The sequence below is a fragment of the Chiloscyllium plagiosum genome, unplaced genomic scaffold (genome assembly GCF_037043375.1).
Source record: "Chiloscyllium plagiosum isolate Xiang-an unplaced genomic scaffold, Cpla_swu_hap1 HiC_scaffold_2, whole genome shotgun sequence".
Classification (NCBI taxonomy): domain Eukaryota; kingdom Metazoa; phylum Chordata; class Chondrichthyes; order Orectolobiformes; family Hemiscylliidae; genus Chiloscyllium; species Chiloscyllium plagiosum.
The window spans coordinates 154,905,186-154,924,023 of record NW_028270140.1 but is presented as its reverse complement, the minus strand read 5'-3'; the positions used below and the strand labels follow the sequence as shown (position 1 = coordinate 154,924,023).

The window sequence follows — 18,838 nt, the reverse complement described above, 5'->3', positions numbered from 1 at the left end:
TGCAGTTTGAATCCAATATAAAACTGGAAATAAAATCTAGTCTAATGATGGCCATGTGACCACTTCCCCTTGGCATAAAAACCCCATCTGGGTCACCAATGTCCTTTAGGGAAGGAAACTGGTCTGGCCTACATGTGACTCCAGACCACCCTTACCTGGTCTGGCCTACATGTGACTCCAGACCCACAGCAATGCGGTTAATGATTAAACTGCCCTTTGGGTAATTAGGGATGGACAACAAAAGCTGGGCCCAGACAATGCCAAGGAGCAAAAATCTGATCATGTGCCAATTTGGTACAAGGGCATCAGTCTCTCAGGCTGGTCAGATAACCATGGCACTGCCAAAAGGGATGATATTTGTCCTCGTCATTGAACATCAAGGAGTGATGGTTAGACTCACTCCTGTTGGAGATGGTCATTGCCCGGTATCTGAGTGAAGGTTAGACTCTCTCCTGTTGGAGATGGTCATTGTCTGGTATCTGAGTGATGGTTAGATTCTCTCCTGTTGGAGATGGTCATTGTCTGGTATCTGAGTGAAGGTTAGACTCTCTCCTGTTGGAGATGGTCATTGTCTGGTATCTGAGTGATGGTTAGATTCTCTCCTGTTGGAGATGGTCATTGTCTGGTATCTGAGTGAAGGTTAGACTCTCTCCTGTTGGAGATGGTCATTGTCTGGTATCTGAGTGATGGTTAGACTCTCTCCTGTTGGGGATGGTCATTGTCTGGTATCTGAGTGATGGTTAGATTCTCTCCTGTTGGGGATGGTCATTGCGTGGTATCTGAGTGAAGGTTAGACTCTCTCCTGTTGGAGATGGTCATTGTCTGGTATCTGAGTGATGGTTAGATTCTCTCCTGTTGGAGATGGTCATTGTCTGGTATCTGAGTGATGGTTAGATTCTCTCCTGTTGGAGATGGCCATTGCCTGGTATCTGAGTGATGGTTAAACCCTCTCCTGTTGGAGCTGGCTATTGTCTGGTATCTGAGTGATGGTTAAACCCTCTCCTGTTGGAGATGGCTATTGTCTGGTATCTGAGTGATGGTTAAACCCTCTCCTGTTGGAGATGGCTATTGTCTGGTATCTGAGTGATGGTTAAACCCTCTCCTGTTGGAGATGGCTATTGTCTGGTATCTGAGTGATGGTTAAACCCTCTCCTGTTGGAGATGGCTATTGTCTGGTATCTGAGTGATGGTTAAACCCTCTCCTGTTGGAGATGGCTATTGTCTGGTATCTGAGTGATGGTTAAACCCTCTCCCGTTGGAGTTGGCTATTGTCTGGTATCTGAGTGATGGTTAAACCCTCTCCTGTTGGAGATGGCTATTGTCTGGTATCTGAGTGATGCAAATGTCATTCACCACATTCCAGACCAACCCTGGATGTGGTTAAGTATTGTTGCATATCTGATGTGGACTGTCCAATATCTGGGGGATGGGCTATTGCCTTCGGTGAATGAGACAGCACCAAATGTGAACTCAAATAGTTTGAATAGTCCATGTTCAAATCTCGGGGCAACAAGTGCACGGAGAAAACACACACAAAAGTAGAAAGACAGATTTCTATTTATATGGCACCTCAAATATTCCAAAGTCCTTTGCAGCTATAGAGTCATAGAGATGTACAGCATGGAAATAAACCCTTCGGTCCAACACATCTATGCCAACCAGAGACATCCTAAATTAATCTAGTACCATTTGCCAGCATTTGGCCAGTATCCCTCTATTCATATACCCATCCATGTGCTTTTTAAATGTTGTAATTCTACCAGCCTCCACCACTTCCTCTGACAGCTCACACACACACACCACTCTCTGCGTGAAAAAGTTGCCTGTTAGGTCTCTTTTAAATTTTTCCGCTCTCACCTTACCCAGGAAGGCCAAAGATGTATTTTTGAAAAGTGCAAACACTTCTGCAATGTGGGAAGTTCAGAAGCTAAATTGTGCACAGCCAGCTCCCTACAGACAGTCACTTATTAATTACCTGAGAATCGGATTCTATGCTGATTGAAGGATAAATATTGTTCAAGACACTAAGGGCATTGTAGGTCTACCTGAGCACATAGAGCTCAGGTAGACCTACTTCGGTCCAACTGGGTGGAATAATTTTAAGAGGGTCACTGTGAACTTGTTGGGCCAAATGGCCTGTTTCCACACTATAGGCATTTTATGATTCTATGAACTCATCCATGCCGACCAGCTATCCAACCTAATCTAGTCCCATTTGCTAGCACTTGGCCCATATCCCTCTAAACCCTTCCTATTCATACACCAGTAGCTCAAGCAGGCAGCTCACCAGCACCTTCTCAAGGGACAATGACTTAGGGGAGGCAGGGATGTCACTGGGCTAGTAATCCTAAAGCCCAGGCTAATGCTTGAGGGACATGGGCTTGAATCTCACTATGGAAGATGGTGAAATCAGGATGATCCTAGAGGGGAGATCCACATGTGAGTCCGGACCAAGTGGTTGACTTTCAACTGCCCTTTGGATAATCAAATTCTGGCTCAGTCAGAAAGATCCACCTCCCATGAACAAATAAATGAAAATAACAAGTTGGAACACAGTGCTGCTGCTGGATGTGAGCACGGCCCCTGTGTCCAATTAACCTGAGTATCGCTGCACAGCTACAGTATTGAGTGCTATTGGTTTAATTGTACTGTCATTCACATGTGCCCAGACATGGAATAGACCTGATTGTCACAGAAATAATGGAGCCTCTCTGGGCTGTGGAGTGTGTGACACCCCATAGTTTCAATTTGCTGACTGGTTCCTCTAATGATCTCGTAATGTGATATGTAGACAGAAGGAAGTGCCCCTATCTCTTACTTGTGGTCTCTGACTGTAAGTCTGGCTTACATGCAAACACCTTGCTAATGCATTTATTGTTGCAAAGCTTGTTGAGACCACAGCAAAGGAAGGTCAGGTCAGGTGGTTGCGACAATGACAGGAAACTGAAAATGTCACGCTTTTGCTATGAACCAATTAGGGAGACTCTTGGCAGCTACCAAGAAAACCTCATTTGTCTTAAACTCCTTCTCACACAAACCTAACACCGAGTTTTCCTTTTTCTCCTGGCGTGTTCTGTAGGATGGCAAGACCGACGTGAAGGCTCTGATGGCGAAGTTTGGCAACAAGTCTGCGGAGGAGACATCCTCCCTAGGCTCTCGGCCTGCCAGGTTCACTCCCCAATCCTCACTCCAAGGGGACAAGTCCTCAGTGGCCAGCAAGGCTGCTGGATTCGAAACCTCCGCCGCTCCCAAGTTCCAGACCCTCAGAGCGACAGGCTCCTTCAGCGAGAAATCCAACCAGGCCGCACCCAAACCGTTCCAGGAGAAGACAGCTTTTCCCAAACCGTCAGCTTTAAAAGCTCAGTTTGAGGGACTCAACAAGGAAGCCAATGATTGCAAGCCTGTGTTCCCAAAGTCCACTTTGGGGGCTAAACCATCCCTGAATACCTTCAGTGCTCAGAAAGCCGAGAAAGACGAGAGGGCTCCTTTCCCAAAGCCTCAGACTGGACTGAGGCCTACGCTGGACTCGGCTGATTCACAAAAGGAAAATGAAGTCCGGCCAGGTTTTTCCAAACAGTCTCCATTTTCCAAACCGTTGAATCCCGTGACCTCCCATGAATCTAAGCCGGTTTTCCCCAAATCCCAGTTCCCAAAGCCCCCAAATAGCCACTCGGGCAATGTGGGTGAAGACAGGGCCTTGAAGCCTGCATTCTCCAAACCACCTGCAGGGCTGAAACCTTGGAATGAAGCCAGCAGCACACATAGAGAAAACAAGGAAGGCGTCAGCAAAGAGGAGACAAGCACTGGGAGAGGGGATGGGGCCTTTGGTGTGAAGTCACTCAGACCCGTGAGTGAGCGAGGGAGATTTCTCAGTCATGGCGGAGAGGACAAGGCATCCACAACCAACGAGAACAGGAGTGAGCCCCTGAGGCCCAGTGGCCTGAAGAACTTCCCACCAAAACCCAAACAGGAAGAGGCCTCTGCTTCGCCCCCTGGGACCAGCAATGTCCAGAAACTGCAGAGCCAATTCCTCAACAAGTCGCAGAGTCAAGAGACTGAGGAAAGGCCAAAGGATCCGAATGCCCCTAAACGGAGAGCCCTGCCCGCTCCATGGACTCTGGGGGCCCCACCTCAAAAACCCAAAAGACCTCCAACGGTGAACTTGGACCTTTTCCACCATCCCCACAAGAAAGAGCCCCCAGCACCCCCAGGTATTTCTCACAATCTCACTCGTTACTGCGTTGCTAAAACTGACCTATATCTTGGCAGAGGGTGATGTTTAAAAATCTTGTCATCTTTTCAATAGGCATTTGCTAACTCATTCCGTTGTGGACATTTTAGCTAAAGCCTCCTTGTGGTGAACAGCATTGAACCACAACTTGCATTTATATATCCATTTAATGTTACAAGGTATCCTAAGGTGCTTTACACAGCGTTTTCTGCATTGGATATCAAGTCTGTTAGTGGGGCTGTCAGAACAGGGAGTGTCTTCAAGTGCAGTAAACAGACAAAGAGAATAGGAACATAATTTCAGAACTTGCATCTGAGCATCTGAGGTCACGGCCACCAACAGTAGACAAGAGGCCAGAGTTTGAGAATTGTGCCATTCTTTAGACAGTTGTAGGACAGGAAGAGATTATGTAGTAAGCAGGATGAGGTGAAACATTGAATTGTAGAAGATAGAAGCAAGAGTAGGCCATTCAGCCCTTCCAACCTACTCCACCATTTTACACGATCGTGGTTGATCATCTAATTCAGTTCCTTGTTCCTGCTTTCTCCCCATGTCCCTGGATCCCTTTATCCCGAAGAACTATATCTAATTGTGATGCCTTCCATTGTCAACCAGCCCTCCCCATTCAGTCACTGTGTAAATGAAGAATGATACACTGCCCAACCACCCATCAACAAAGGGTTGATGTCTTCAGGAGAGGAATACGGGTTAGTCAGTCAGGGGACTTGGGCTGACCAATCACCTCCAAGATCTCAAACAAGATCGAGGCACCAGGGATGGGCTTGTGTGGAGAGACTGGAGCAAAGAAGATTAAAAGCAGGTTTGTTAACTTTATTAGATTGAAGGAAAAGGGAAAGAGGTTCAGTGGGGGGCTGTGAGAAAACATTTTCACCCAGAGGGTGGTGGGAGTCTGGAAGTCGCTGCCTGTGTGGCTGGGAGAGGCAGAAAACCCTCATCGCATTGAAGAAGTGTTTCAAGGTGCACTTTATTTTTTTATTGAGATGTGAGAGTCTCTGGCTGGCCCGTCCCTAGTTGCCCCTTGAGAAGGTGGGGGGTGAGCTGCCTTCTTCAAGACTTACAGAGCTCTGGGCCAGTTTACGGAAAGTGGGATTGGAGAAGTTAGATGATTGTCTCTGATTGGAGGGGATTGAAGGTGGTTTCCTGTGCTGTCGCTCTCTGTGACTGTCATTCAAAAGAATGAATGGTTTTGGAGTAATAGTTGGGTTGGTTATTTGTTGGTTAATTTATTTTGTTCATGCCCAGGCCTTCACAGAGTGACCCCTATCAGACTGTAGACAGGGAAACCCTTCAGGTGTGTGTGTGTGTGTGTGTAGGAAGGGCTTTGTCCTGTGCTGGTTTGGGAGGGCAGGAGCTGTGCAGGGAGCTTGGATTGTTCCTCTGGCTGCAGTTGTTCAGACCCTGTCAATCAGCATAGGCAACTTGTTACTGACTTCTCATATCTCCAAACCCTTGGCCCAAAGGATGTCCAAATCTAAAGGATTAGTCACCGAAGGGCACAGATTTCAGATTGTCACAAAAAAAAAGAGTAAATCTCAACGATAGCTCTTTCAGAGGGCCAGAATGGGAACAGTGGGCCAAATAGCCTCTTTCTAGATTGTATCATTTAAAGATTCTGAATCTGGCTGATTCTGAGTCAGCTCCATCCTCTCAGCAAGAGACGGGGGTGGCTGGGCTGAATACACAGGGTGCTCTTGTGGCTCTGTGCCGAGGTCTAGAACAGGTGGAGGGATGTGGAGGGAGTCACTGTTCCTGACTGTCGACCCTTCCTTCGTGTTAGTGTCTGCGCTCGGGATTCCCAGGGAGGGGTTACATGGTGCTCATCCGCACACCAGCCGGGATGTTTCAAAACTCCAAACAGTGGTTCTGATTCCTTCATTTGTCTTTGGTTACAGTGTTCCCACGGGGGCTGTTTAAATGTTTTGTGACTTTCTGTTTAAAGAAACAAAGGGAGCTTTACTCTGTATCTAACCTTGTGCTGTCCCTGCCCTGGGAGTGTTTGATGGGGACAGTGTAGAGGGAGCTTTACTCTGTATCTAACCCCGTGCTGTCCCTGTCCTGGGAGCATTTGTTACAGACAGTGTACTTTCACTTTAAAAAGGTGCAGGAAGCTTTACAGGTCCCTCGTTTAGATACTAAGACTGGAATGAAGATAGATTGACAGTGTTAGGATGAATTACCATTGTGTATCCACATCTGCCATTTGCTCCCGTTATGATTCTAGCCAGTCTCTGACGGGCTGTTTGCACCTTCATGTGCAGGTGAAAAGGACATTTGCCACCCAGGACCTGAGTTACAGTTTGCAGAGTGTACACTGTACTGCCAGAATCCTCACTCTCTCTCTGTGCTCATCTGCACCTTCCTCACCTGCCAATGGTTCTTCATTGCCCTCCCCAAGTGCACCATAAGCAACAGGCTTCCTAACACCTGCCTAACCCCACACTGCCTCTCTCTGCCTATCACTGCTGGCTCTGTCAGTCTTCACTCTCTCCTTATCAGTCAAATTCCACCCTTGTTCCTCAGTCCCTCTGCGTCACCCCTTCCAATCCCTGAAGTATTACACATTTTTTTGTATATTTCTCCCTCAACTCCTGCATCATTCACTCCTGCCCTGTTCCAAACTTTCTCTCTCTCTCTCTCTCTCTATCTAGCTCTCTCTCCACCTATCTCTCCTGTACTCTGTCAGTCTGATTCTCTCTCTCCCTTCCTCCCTACTCCTTCACAGTACTTCTGGAAACCCACCCACACGACTGTAACTGTGATCACAAGCACTAATTCTTCCTGTCAGCTTTGTCAACCTTGTCCTCTCCTTGAGATGTTTAGTTGTTTAAGTGTCCACCCCCGTTCATTACAAACGAGGGTTTTGCGGACTCCATAAGATCATAAGATCATAAGACATAGGAGCGGAAGTAAGGCCATTCGGCCCATCGAGTCCACTCCACCATTCAATCATGGCTGATGAGCATTTCAACTCCACTTACCCGCATTCTCCCCGTAGCCCTTAATTCCTTGTGACATCCTTGTGACTCGACACAGCTGCTTCTGCCATTGTCTTTTCCAGTGCCCAGATCGATGCAAGGTGGGCTGTCTAGTTTCATTATGTTTTTACAATGGAGTGCTCTGCCTGGCCATTTCAGAGTCACCCACATCATTGTGAGAACAGCAGACTCCCCACTCCTGCTACAGGGCATTAGTGAACCAGATGGGTTTTTACAATAATCAACAGTGGTCACATGGTCACCATTACTGAATTTAAATTTCACCATCTGCCTTACTAGCATTTGAACCATTATTACTGGAATTTTAGCCTGAGACACTAGATTATTAATCCAATGACATTACTCACTACACCACTGCCTCACCACAACTGAGTGCGCAGACAGAACCTTAACATAATGTACGACAGAGCAACTTTCCTAATGTACTGAGTCAAAGTGTCAGCCTCAATGTTGTGTTTAAGTGTCTGCAGTGGGACTTGAACCTGCTCCCTTAGACCATGAGACCTAGGAGCCATTCAACCCATTGGGTCTGCTGTGACATTCAATGTGACTCACCGATGAAAATGTTGCCAACAGCTGACTGGGAAGGATAGGAAAGTACAGAAGAGCTATCCGAGAGGATTGTATAGTCAGAAGTCAGCAGGCAACTTTACTGGGGAAAGATTGATACTTAGAGTCAGAGAGTCATAGAGATGTACAGCACAGAAACAGACCCTTCGGTCCAACCTGTCCATGCCAACCAGATATCCCAACCCAATCTAGTCCCACCTGCCAGCACCCGGCCCATATCACTCCAAACCCTTCCTACTCATATACCCATCCAGATGCCTTTCAAATGTTGCAGTTGTACCAGCCTCCACCACTTCCTCTGGCAGCTCATTCCATACACGCACCACCCTCTGCGTGAAAAAGTTGTCCCTTAGGTCTCTTTTATATCTTTCCCCTCTCACCCTAAACCTATGCCCACTAGTTCTGGACTCCCCCACCCCAGGGAAGAGAATTTGTCTGGATGGAGGAAGGTTCATTTTCAGACGTTTCATCACCATATGAGGTAACATCTTCAGTGAGTCTCCAAATGAAGCACTGGTGGTGTAGCCCGCTTTCTATTATATGTTTGCATTCTTTATTCAGTAACAATCCCAAGGACCTTACCATTAAGTGTATAAGTCCTGCTAAGATTTGCTTTCCCAAAATGCAGCACCTCACATTTATCTAAATTAAACTCCATCTGCCACTTCTCAGCCCATTGGCCCATCTGGTCAAGATCCTGTTATAATCTGAGGTAACCTTCTTCGCTGTCCAATACACCTCCAATTTTGGTGTCATCTGCAAACTTACTAACTATACCTCTTATGCTCACATCCAAATCATTTATATAAATGATGAATTGTACTGGACCCAGTACCGATCCTTGTGGCACTCCACTGGTCACAGGCCTCCAGTCTGAAAAACAACCCTCCTCCACCACCCTCTATCTCCTACCTTTGAGCCAGTTCTGTATCCAGATGGCTAGTTCTCCCTGTATTTCAAGAGATCTAACCTTGTTAACCAGTCTCCCATGGAGAATTTTGTCGATCGCATTACTGAAGTCCATATAGATCAAGTCCACTGCTCTGCCCTCATCAATCCTCTGTTATTTCCTCAAAAACCTCAATCAAATTCATGAGACATGATTTCCCACACACAAAGCCATGTTGACTATCCCTAATCAGTCCTTGCCTTTCCAAATACTTGTACATCCTGTCCCTCATGATTCCCTCCAACAACTGTCCCACCACCGAGGTCAGGCTCACCGGTCTATAGTTCTCTGGCTTGTCCTTACCACCCTCCTTAAACAGTGGCCCTACATTAGCCAACCTCCAGTCTTCTGGCACCTCACCTGTGACTAACAATGATATACATATCTCAGCAAGGGGCCCAGTAATCACTTCCCTAGCTTCCCACAGAGTTCTAGGGTACACCTGATCAGGTCCTAGGGATTTATCCACTTTTATGTGTTTCAAGACATCCAGCACTTCCTCATTTGTATAATGGACATTTTTCAAGATATCACCATCTATTTCCTTACATTCTATATCTTCTATTGCATTTTCCACAGTAAACACAGATACAAAATATTCATTTAGTAACTCCCCCATCTCTTGCGGCTCCACACAGAGGCTGCCTTGCTGATCTTTGAGGGCCGTATTCTCTCCCTAGTTACCCTTTTGTCCTTAATGTATTTGTAAAAGCCCTTTGGATTCTCCTTAACTCTATTTGCCAAAGCTATCTCATATCCCCTTTTTGTCCTCCTGATTTCCCTCTTAAGTATACTCCTACTTCCTTTATACTCTTCTAAGAATTCACTCGAACTATCTTGTCTATAACTGACATATGTTTCCTTCTTTTTCTTAAGCAAACCCTCAATTTCTTTAGTCATCCAGCATTCCCTATACCTACCAGCCTTTCCTTTCACCCTGACAGGAATATACTTTCTCTGGATTCTTGTTGTCTCATTTCTGAAGGCTTCCCATTTACCAGCCGTCCCTTTACCTGTGAACATCTGCAACCAATCAGCTTTTGAAAGTTCTTGCCTAATACCATAAAAATTAGCCTTTCTCCAATTTAGAACTTCAACTTTTAGATCTGGTCTATCCTTTTCCATCACTATTTTAAAACGAATAGAATTATGGTCGCTGGCCCCAAAGTGCTCCCTCACTGACACCTCAGTCACCTGCCCTGCCTTATTTCCCAAGAGTAAGTCGAGTTTTGCACCTTCTTTAGTCAGTACATTCCACATATTGAATCAGAAAATTTTCTTGTACACACATGTTTGCACATTCTCCCCGTGTCTGCATGGGTTTGCTCTGGTTTCCTCCCACAGTCCAAAGATGTGCAGGTCAGCTGAATTGGCCATGCTAAATTGCCCACAGTGTTAGGTGCATTAGTCGGAGGGAAATGGGTCTGGGTGGGTTCCTCTTTGGAGGGTCGGTGTGGACTGTTTGGGCTGAAGGGCCTGTTTCCACATTGTAGGGAATCTAATATCTAATATTAACTTAACAAATTCCTCTCCATCTAACCCTTTAACACCGAGTCCTGAGTTCATCTGCCTTCCCTGTTAGGCCTCTTGCATTGAAATAAATGCAGTTTAATTTATCAGTCCTACCTTGTTCTCTGCTTTGTCCCTGCCTGCCCTGTTTGACTCGCTTCTTTTATCGACTGTACCAGTCTCAGAATGATCTCTTTCCTCACTATCTCCCTGGGTCCCACTCCCTAGTCCACGCTCCCCCACCCCCACCTTAACAGTTTAAATCCTCTCGAGCAGCTCTGGAATATCTCTCTGGGCAGCAAAATGAGACAATCTCCAAACAATCTGTTCCTGCTGTTATGTGATAAAGTGGAAGGGGCTTCTCCTCCTGCCCCAGCCCTGAGTGGATTGTGGGTGACTTCACCAACCCTTATAAGGACTGCTTCAGGGCTGGCCAGGAATGAGTTGAGCTTGGAGGAAAGTGTCGTAGAATGAGAGTCATATAGCATCACAGAGACTCTTTGCCATTGAGTCTGCACTGCCGGGTAGCCTCTGTGGTTTGGTGAAGCAGAGATACACTGGGTAATCTTTTGCTGTGCTCGCTCTCCCTGACTCAATCAAACTCTCTCCACCCAATCTCTCTCTCTCTCTCTCTCTCTTTCTCCCTCTCTATCTCATTCTTTCTCTCTCACTCCCCAACCTTTCTCTCTATCCCACTCTGTCCCCCCACACCCTCCCGTTCATCTGTCTCTGGTACTGTCTCCCTTTCTCTCTCTCCCCCACCTCTCTCGTTCCATCCTCTCTCACTCTCTTTCTCCCTCTCTCTCGCAAACCCCCATCTCTCACTGTTAACAAATGCTGCAGAAAGCAGGGCACAAACAGGAAGAGCATGTATTCAGCTGTTGTCTGCAGACAGCAGTGAAATAAATTGAGAAAGGATTCTGCTACAATCATAGAACCGTGGAAATGCACAACACAGAGGAGGCCATTTGGCTCATCATGTCCCTGCTGAATAATTAGCTATTTAATCTCACTTCTCTCAGTTCCTGGTCGAGATTTATGAAAGTTATGGATTTTCAAGTGACTATCAAACATTTTTAAAAAATAATTTCTGTATTTCTGTCTCAAACATCCTTCAGGCAATTACTTCCAGGTCCCTAGAAAATTCCCCTCCACTCCCCTCAACGTCACTCTGATGCTGCTGCTAATTCCTTAAAATCAATTGACCATTTTGATTACATTGATCCCTACAACCCACTAATCCACTTGATCAGGAATACCCTTGATTTTACACATTCCAATTAAATCTCTCATCGGTTCCTCTCTTCCAAAGAAAAACCATCCCTAGCCAAGCTCTTCCAGTACAGTTCCAACACCAGTATCTACCCGACAATGTGGAAAACTGTCCAGGTTTCTCCTGTGCATCAAAAGCAGGACAAATCCAACCCAGCCCATTCCCGTCCCATCAGCCTACTCTCCATCCTCAGTAACGTGATGGAAGGGGTCAGTAACAGGGCTATCAAGCAGCACCTGCTCAGCAATAACCTGCTCAGTGACGCCCAGTTTGGGTTCCCCCAGGGTCACCCAGCTCCTGACCTCATTCCAGCCTTGGGTCAAACATGGACAAAAGAGCTGAATCCCAGAGGGGAGGGGAGAGGGACAGCCCTTGACATCAAGGCTGTATTCGACCGAGTGTCATCAAGGAGCCCTGGCAAAACTGGGATCAATGGGTATTGGGGGCAAAATCTCCACTGGTTAGAGTCATACCTGGCACAGAGGAAGATGGTTGTGGTTAGTGGATATCAGTCATCCCAGCTCCAGGACAGCTCTGCAGGAGTCCAATAGGGTACTTTACTAAGCAAGTAACATCTCCAATGACCATCTCCAATAAGAGACAATCTAACCATTGCCCCTTGACATTCAATGGTGTTACCCACTACATCCTGGGGTTTACCATTGACCTGAAACTCAACTGAACTTACCAGTTAAATATAATGGCGACAAGAGCAGGTCAGATGTTACAGCGAGTAACTCCCCTCCTGACTCCCCAAAGCCTGTCCACCATCTACAAGACACAAGTCAGGAGTGTGATGGAATACTCCCCACTTGCCCTGGATGGGGGCAGCTCCAACAACACTCAAGAAGCTTGACACCATCCAGGACAAAGCAGCCGCTTGATTGGCCCCACACCCACAAACATCCCCTCCCTCCCCCACCGACGCTCAAAGGCAGCTCAAGGGTGTAATGAGGTCAGGAGCTGAGTGACCAGGCAGAACCTAAGCTGGGCATCACAGCAGGTTATTGCTGAGCAGGTGCTGCTTGATAGCCCTGTTAATAACACCTTCCATCACGTTACTGATGATCGAGAGTAAACTGATGGGGCGGGAATGGGCTGGGTTGAATTTGTCCAGCTTTTGATAGCAGTGTATACGTTTTACAAGATGCATTGCAGAAACTCACCAAAGATCCTTAGTCGACACCTTCGAAACACATGACCACTTCCATCTAGAAGGAATAGGGCAGCAGATACATGGGAACACCACTCCTGCAAGTTCTACTCTAAGGTCCCCTTAAAGATCCATCCCATCCTGGCAATGTTTATCTACAATCTCTACCATCAGGGAGAAGGTACAGAAGCCTGAACACATACACCAGCCGGTTTTGAAGCAGTTTCTACCCTGTCGCTAGAATACTGAATGGACTCACGAACTCTTCATATTCGCCTGTACCTGTGTTTTTGTTTTTGCCGCTGTTTATCTATTATTTACTATCTATGCGACTTAACTCCATGATCTGACTGTGTTGCTCGCAAGACAAAGCTTTTCACTGTGCCTCGGTACACGTGACAATAAATTCGATTCAACTCAATCATGTCCAATATGATTCCGCTTCAGAACGAGCATGTCAGACTGAAACATTCGCTCTCTTTCTCTCTCACCACATCTGCGGAAACTGCTGAGTTTCTCCAGGACTATGTTTTTATTTCTGATTTCCACCCTCCCACATCTTGCTTTTATTTATCAGAATTCTTTAGCTCTGTATCCCTTTCCCAATCCTATAACTTCACAGTTCTCCAAATTAAAATCTCTTTGCCACTTTAATGTCCATTCGCTCGGTCTGTTGATATCTTCCTACAGCTTACAGCTTTCTTTGTCACTATTGACCATGTGGCAATTTTCTAAAACCTCATCTGCAAACCTCTTCGTCATTCGTGTGAGTCCAACTCATTGATGATCGAAACACCAAAGACGAGGAGCCCCTGCATTGTGTTCTGTCAAACCCCACTGGAAACACACTTCCAGTCACAAAAACACTGCCAAACGTTACCACTCTACATCCTACCATTGAATCCCACTTTTCAGTAGATTCCATGAAATGTTACCTTTCTGACCAGATTACTATATGGCACCTTGCCAATAATCTTCCTAAAATTTATGTAGACCAGCCCATCAGTCGATGCCCCTCGTTACTAAAACATTTAGTGAGACTGAAATTCCCCTTAACAAATCCAAGGTGACTGTTGTATCTTGTATTTAAAACTGTCCCTCAGAATCTTTACAAAATACTCATCAAAGAAGAACAAAGAACAATACAACACAGGAACAGGCCCCTCGGCCCTCCAAGTCTGTGCCACCACATTTTGCCTTTCCATAGTAAAACTGTCTTCACTTCCAGGGTCCCTCTATTCCCTCCCTAATCATGTGTTCATCCAGGTGCTTGTCGAATGATGCTCTTGTGTCTGCTTCCACCACCTCCTCTGGTAGCACGTTCCAGGCACTCACCAGCTTTTATGTGAAAAACTTGCCTTTCACATAGAAACATGGACGATAGAAGCAGGAGGAGGCCATTCAGCCCTTCAAGCCTGCTCCACCATTCATCACAATCATGGCTGATCATCCAACTCACCAGTTTCCTCATTCCCCCTCCCCCCACTCTGTCTCAGTCAAATCCATCGAATTCAGCACCGCCTTCCTAACCTGCAAACTTCTTCCTGACCTCTCCGCCCCCACCCCAGTCTGACCTATCACCCTCACCTTGACCTCTTTCCACCTATCGCATTTCCGACGCCCCTCCCCCAAGTCCCTCCTCCCTACCTTTTATCTTAGCCTGCTGGACAAACTTTCCTCATTCCTGAAGAAGGGCTTATGCCCGAAACGTCGATTCTCCTGTTCCCTGGATGCTGCCTGACCTGCTGCGCTTTTCCAGCAACACATTTCCAGCATCTGCAGACCTCACTTTCTCCTCATCCAACTCAATAGCCTAATCCGCTTTCTCCCCATAACCTTTGACCCCATTCGCCCCAAGTATTATATCCAACCGCCTCTTGAATACATTCAATGTTTTGGCTTCAACTCCTTCCTGTGGTAATGAACCCCACAGGCTCAACGCTCTTTGGGTGAAGAAATGTCTCCTCATCTCCTTCCTAAATGGTCTACCCCAAATCCTCAGACTGTGACCCCAGTTCTGGATGCACCCACCATCGGGAACATCCTCCCTGCGTCTACCCATCTAGTCCTATAAGTCTCTATGAGATCCCCTCTCACTCGTCTGAACCCCAGCGAAAACAATCCTAACCTAGTCAATCTCTCCTCTTACATCAGTCCCGCCATCCCTGGAATCAGCTTGGGAAACCTTCGCTGCAGTCCCTCGAGAGCAAGAGCATCCTTCCTCAGGAAAGGAGACCAGAACTGCACACAATATTCTAAGTGTGGCCTCACCAAGGTCCTGTATAACAGCAACAACACATCCCTGCTCCTGTACTCGAAACCTCTCGCAATCAAGGCCAACATTTCATTTGCCTTCTTTACCGCCTGCTGCACCTTCAGCGACTGGGACACAAGGACACCCAGGTCCCACTGCACACTGCCCTCTCCCAATTTACAGCCATTCGGGTAGTAGTCTGCTTTGTTTTTGCTTCCAAAGTGAATAACCTCACATTTATCCAAACTATACTGCATCTGCCATTGATGTGCCCACTCACCCAGCCTGTCCAGATCATCTGAAGGATCTCTGCATCCTCGTCACAGTTCACCCTCCCACCCAACTTGGTATCATCTGCAAACTGCACTTTTCTTTTAAAATCCCCCCACTGCACCTTGAACCTGTGTCCCCTGGTAATTGACCCCTGCACTCTGAGAAAAAGCCCCATACTTTCCACTCTATCCATGCCACTCACAATCTTATAAATTTCTATCAGGTCTACAACCTTTATGCTGACTGACCTGTAATTACATGGTTTCTCAATTTCAACTATAGTACAGTGTTGGCTGTCCTCTGGCCATCTGACACTACACCTGTAAACAGACAGGATTGAAAATTGACAACATTTTTTGAATACTATTTCATGGGGTCTGGTTGGGCCAACATTTATTGCCCATCCTGATTTGTTAAGAGTTAATCACATTTCCGTGGCTCTGGAGTCACAGACTCAGGCAAGAACAGGAGATTAGTGAACCAGGTGGATTTTAAAGACAATCAACAATGGTGATTATATCAGCAGCCAACTTTGTTTGAAATTCCGGATGTTTACAGAGGAACTTCGGTTATCCAAACGAGATTGCAAGGTCTCGATGCTTGGCTAACTATGTGATCTGGCATTTGATTATCCAGTATTTGTTTAACCAAACGAAATACTCCCTGCCCGTATCCTTTGGGTAATCGAGGTTTCATTAGCCTAGGGCTCTAGATGACTAATCTAATGACAATGCCACTGGATTACTATCGGCCCAGCTAATCCCTCCTTTGGTTACTTTAATAAGCTAGGATCTAGCTCTGATGCTTCATTGTTCTTCAAAGATGCTAAATGTAATATTTCCTCTCTTGCCATGTTTAATGCATCCAATATTTCACACTTCTCCTTATCTACATTATCGCCCTCTTTCGAATCAGAAAATATTTGCTAAAAACTATGCTCACACTTTCCTCCTCCACACACTGGTTTATTTTTACCGTCTCTCAACAGGACCTTACTCCTTTGTAGGTTGCTATCTTGCCTTTTATCTATTTCTAAAACACCATTTAGCTTTATTTTCCAGCCTCACCCTTGAAATTGCACCGATTTGTTACAGTACGAATAAATCAGCCATTCAGCCCATCATACCTGGACCAACTCTATTTTCTCCTATCTTTTCCCCATAACCCCGATCGCCATCAGAATCACAAAATGGTCTCTCCAGTTGTCAGCTTTCTGCAGGATTCAGCTTTCAGTATGCACCAGAAAAAGCCCTTTTCTTGCCTTGATTTACTCTGTACACTCCATAACAACCAGGGATTCAGAGTGGGAGCAGGTCAGTGGACATTGAATCCCCCCACAGCACCCTCTTTCATTGTGGAAGCATATTTGTCCTGAACCCTCACTATCTCCTCTGTAGAAACCTCCCTCTGGTCTGACCCCCTGATTTCCTCCTGATGCCTCTCTCCAAATCACTTTTAACACATCACACCTCAGCCTTGTCAAATTGGCCCTTTGAAAACTCTCAATCCTGGCCTGTCTTTGACCTTTACCAAAAGTGCACTACTGGAGGTACAACACTTATCATTACAACAATCTCCCACTGATACCTCTTGCACAATGCGTTCGTCTAAACTAAGTCCACACCTGCCCCTTCTCTTGTTGAGTTGGCTGTCCCCCAGCAGAAAGGTTCACCTGAATTCTGTTCCCTGTATACGCCTTAGGCTGATTTGGGCCTAATTAATATTGGGCCCTTGCTGTTTCTGTACTTCTGAGATTTGCTTCTCTACTACTCTCTGATTGGTTGGGGTTGGAGGGGGAGGGTTGGATATACCCTTTGTTGTGCAAATGGTCAATCTTTTCTTCTCCAGTGCAACCCCTTATAGTGTAATTTGATGTTACTAAAACAAAAGCTCTCCCCCCCCACCCCCTCCCCCAACCCCCAAAGCTTGAGTCTTTTTTCTTTAACCAATACTGTGAGCTTCTCTGTAATGCTCCTGCCTGTCTCACCTGAAAGGCCTGTGGAATGGGGCCTGCAACTGCAGGTGATGACAAAGATGGAGGGCAATGGGCAGGGGAGCCCTCAAACAGTCTAGCAATTCTCTCTGGAGGAAAGGATGCCTTTGCCAGAAAGGAGCCTCATGAAGAGAGGGAGAGACAGACAAAGGATTACCTCAGCTACAGGCCACGTTCCATGTAAATAATCAATTTTCCTGATCTTTGTTTCCCTTCATGTTTCTGAAGACCTAATGTCACTGCAATACAGAATCCCTGCTTCATAATCTTTGGGCTATCCACAAGTTTCAACCTCAGATTAGGGGGAACTGAGGCCTAGTGGTGTTATTACTAAACAATGAATCCAGAGACCCAGGTATTGTTCCGAAGGCCTGGGTTCAAATCTCGCCACGGCAGATGATGGAATTTGAGTTCAATAAAATTCTGGAATTAAGGGTCTAATGATGACTGTGAATCCATTGTCGATTGTTGAAAAAAACCCATCTGGTTAACTAATGTAGTTTATGGAATGGAACTGCCATCCTTACCTGGTCTGGCCTACATGCGACTCCAGACCCACAGCAATATGTTTGACTCTTAACTGCCCTCTGGGCAATTAGGGGTGGGTAATAAATGCTGGCCTGGCCAGCGACTCTCCATCCCCTGAATGAGTAAAACAAAAATGACAGCTGTACCAGGAGTTGTTGCTCCTGCCCTTTCTTGAAGACAGGTTTTCTCTATAATATCAGAATTCCAAGTATCCATCTGTTTCTTGTAGCCTGCTCCTGTGAGACTCCCTCAGCCTTCCCTGCTCTAAGGAAAGCCTATCTGGTCTCTCTTCACAACTGAATCAGGTAACATCCTGGTGAATCCTGTCTTGTGCAATCACATCCTTCATGCAGTGCAGTGATCGGATCTATGGGCAGTACTGCAACTGTGGCCTAATTAACATTATATCCAGCTCCATCTCCACCTCTCTGCTCTTATACTCACTGCCTTGCCTAATAAAGGCAGGTATCCCCTGGCCCTTCTCAATTACCTCATCTACCCATCCTGCTCCCTTCAAAGATCGAGGGATATGCTCACCAAGCTCCCACTGAACCTCCTCAGGGCCTATCATTCAATGTGCTTTGTTTGTCCTCGCAAAAATCATCACCTCACACTTTTCAGAATTCAATTCCATTTATTCAGCCCATCTAACCAGCCTGTCTACATCGTCTTGCAGACTGAGGCTTTACCTCGGGTGAATGTTCATATTACCTGTGAACCGACTGATCATACCTCCTACATTTGTGTCTATGTCGTTAATGCAAACAGCAAACAGCAAGGGAGCCAGCCCTGAGTTCTGTGGTACGCCACTGGACACAGGCAGCTTCCAGTCACAAAGACAACTGCCTCCAAAACTGGTAATAATGGCTCATTTTAAATCCCCCCCTCCTCCTCACCATCTCTCCAACCACATGTATCCTTTTATTTTTGTACTCAGTAGAGTGTGATACAGGGAGTAATTCAGTAGTTGCTACCTTTGAGATTGTAATATTTTATTCTATATCTAGTGCCTCAATACCTCCTATTAGACTCACTGTCTCTTATCCTCTGACATTCCATCTATCTCTGTTTATTGTCTCTCTCTGACT

General features: G+C 46.2%; 1 protein-coding gene across 3 annotated transcripts in view; it reads left to right on the top strand.

Annotated features, from left to right (window-relative positions):
* The window catches only part of fyb1a (FYN binding protein 1 a), a 206,799-nt gene that overhangs the window by 54,534 nt on the left and 133,427 nt on the right, over window positions 1-18,838 (top strand). For all 3 annotated transcript variants that reach the window (XM_043703060.2, XM_043703074.2, XM_043703066.2), the window contains exon 2: window positions 3,080-4,211. In XM_043703060.2, coding sequence (XP_043558995.2) covers window positions 3,080-4,211 — 1,132 coding nt within the window. The remainder of the gene's footprint in view (window positions 1-3,079; window positions 4,212-18,838) is intronic.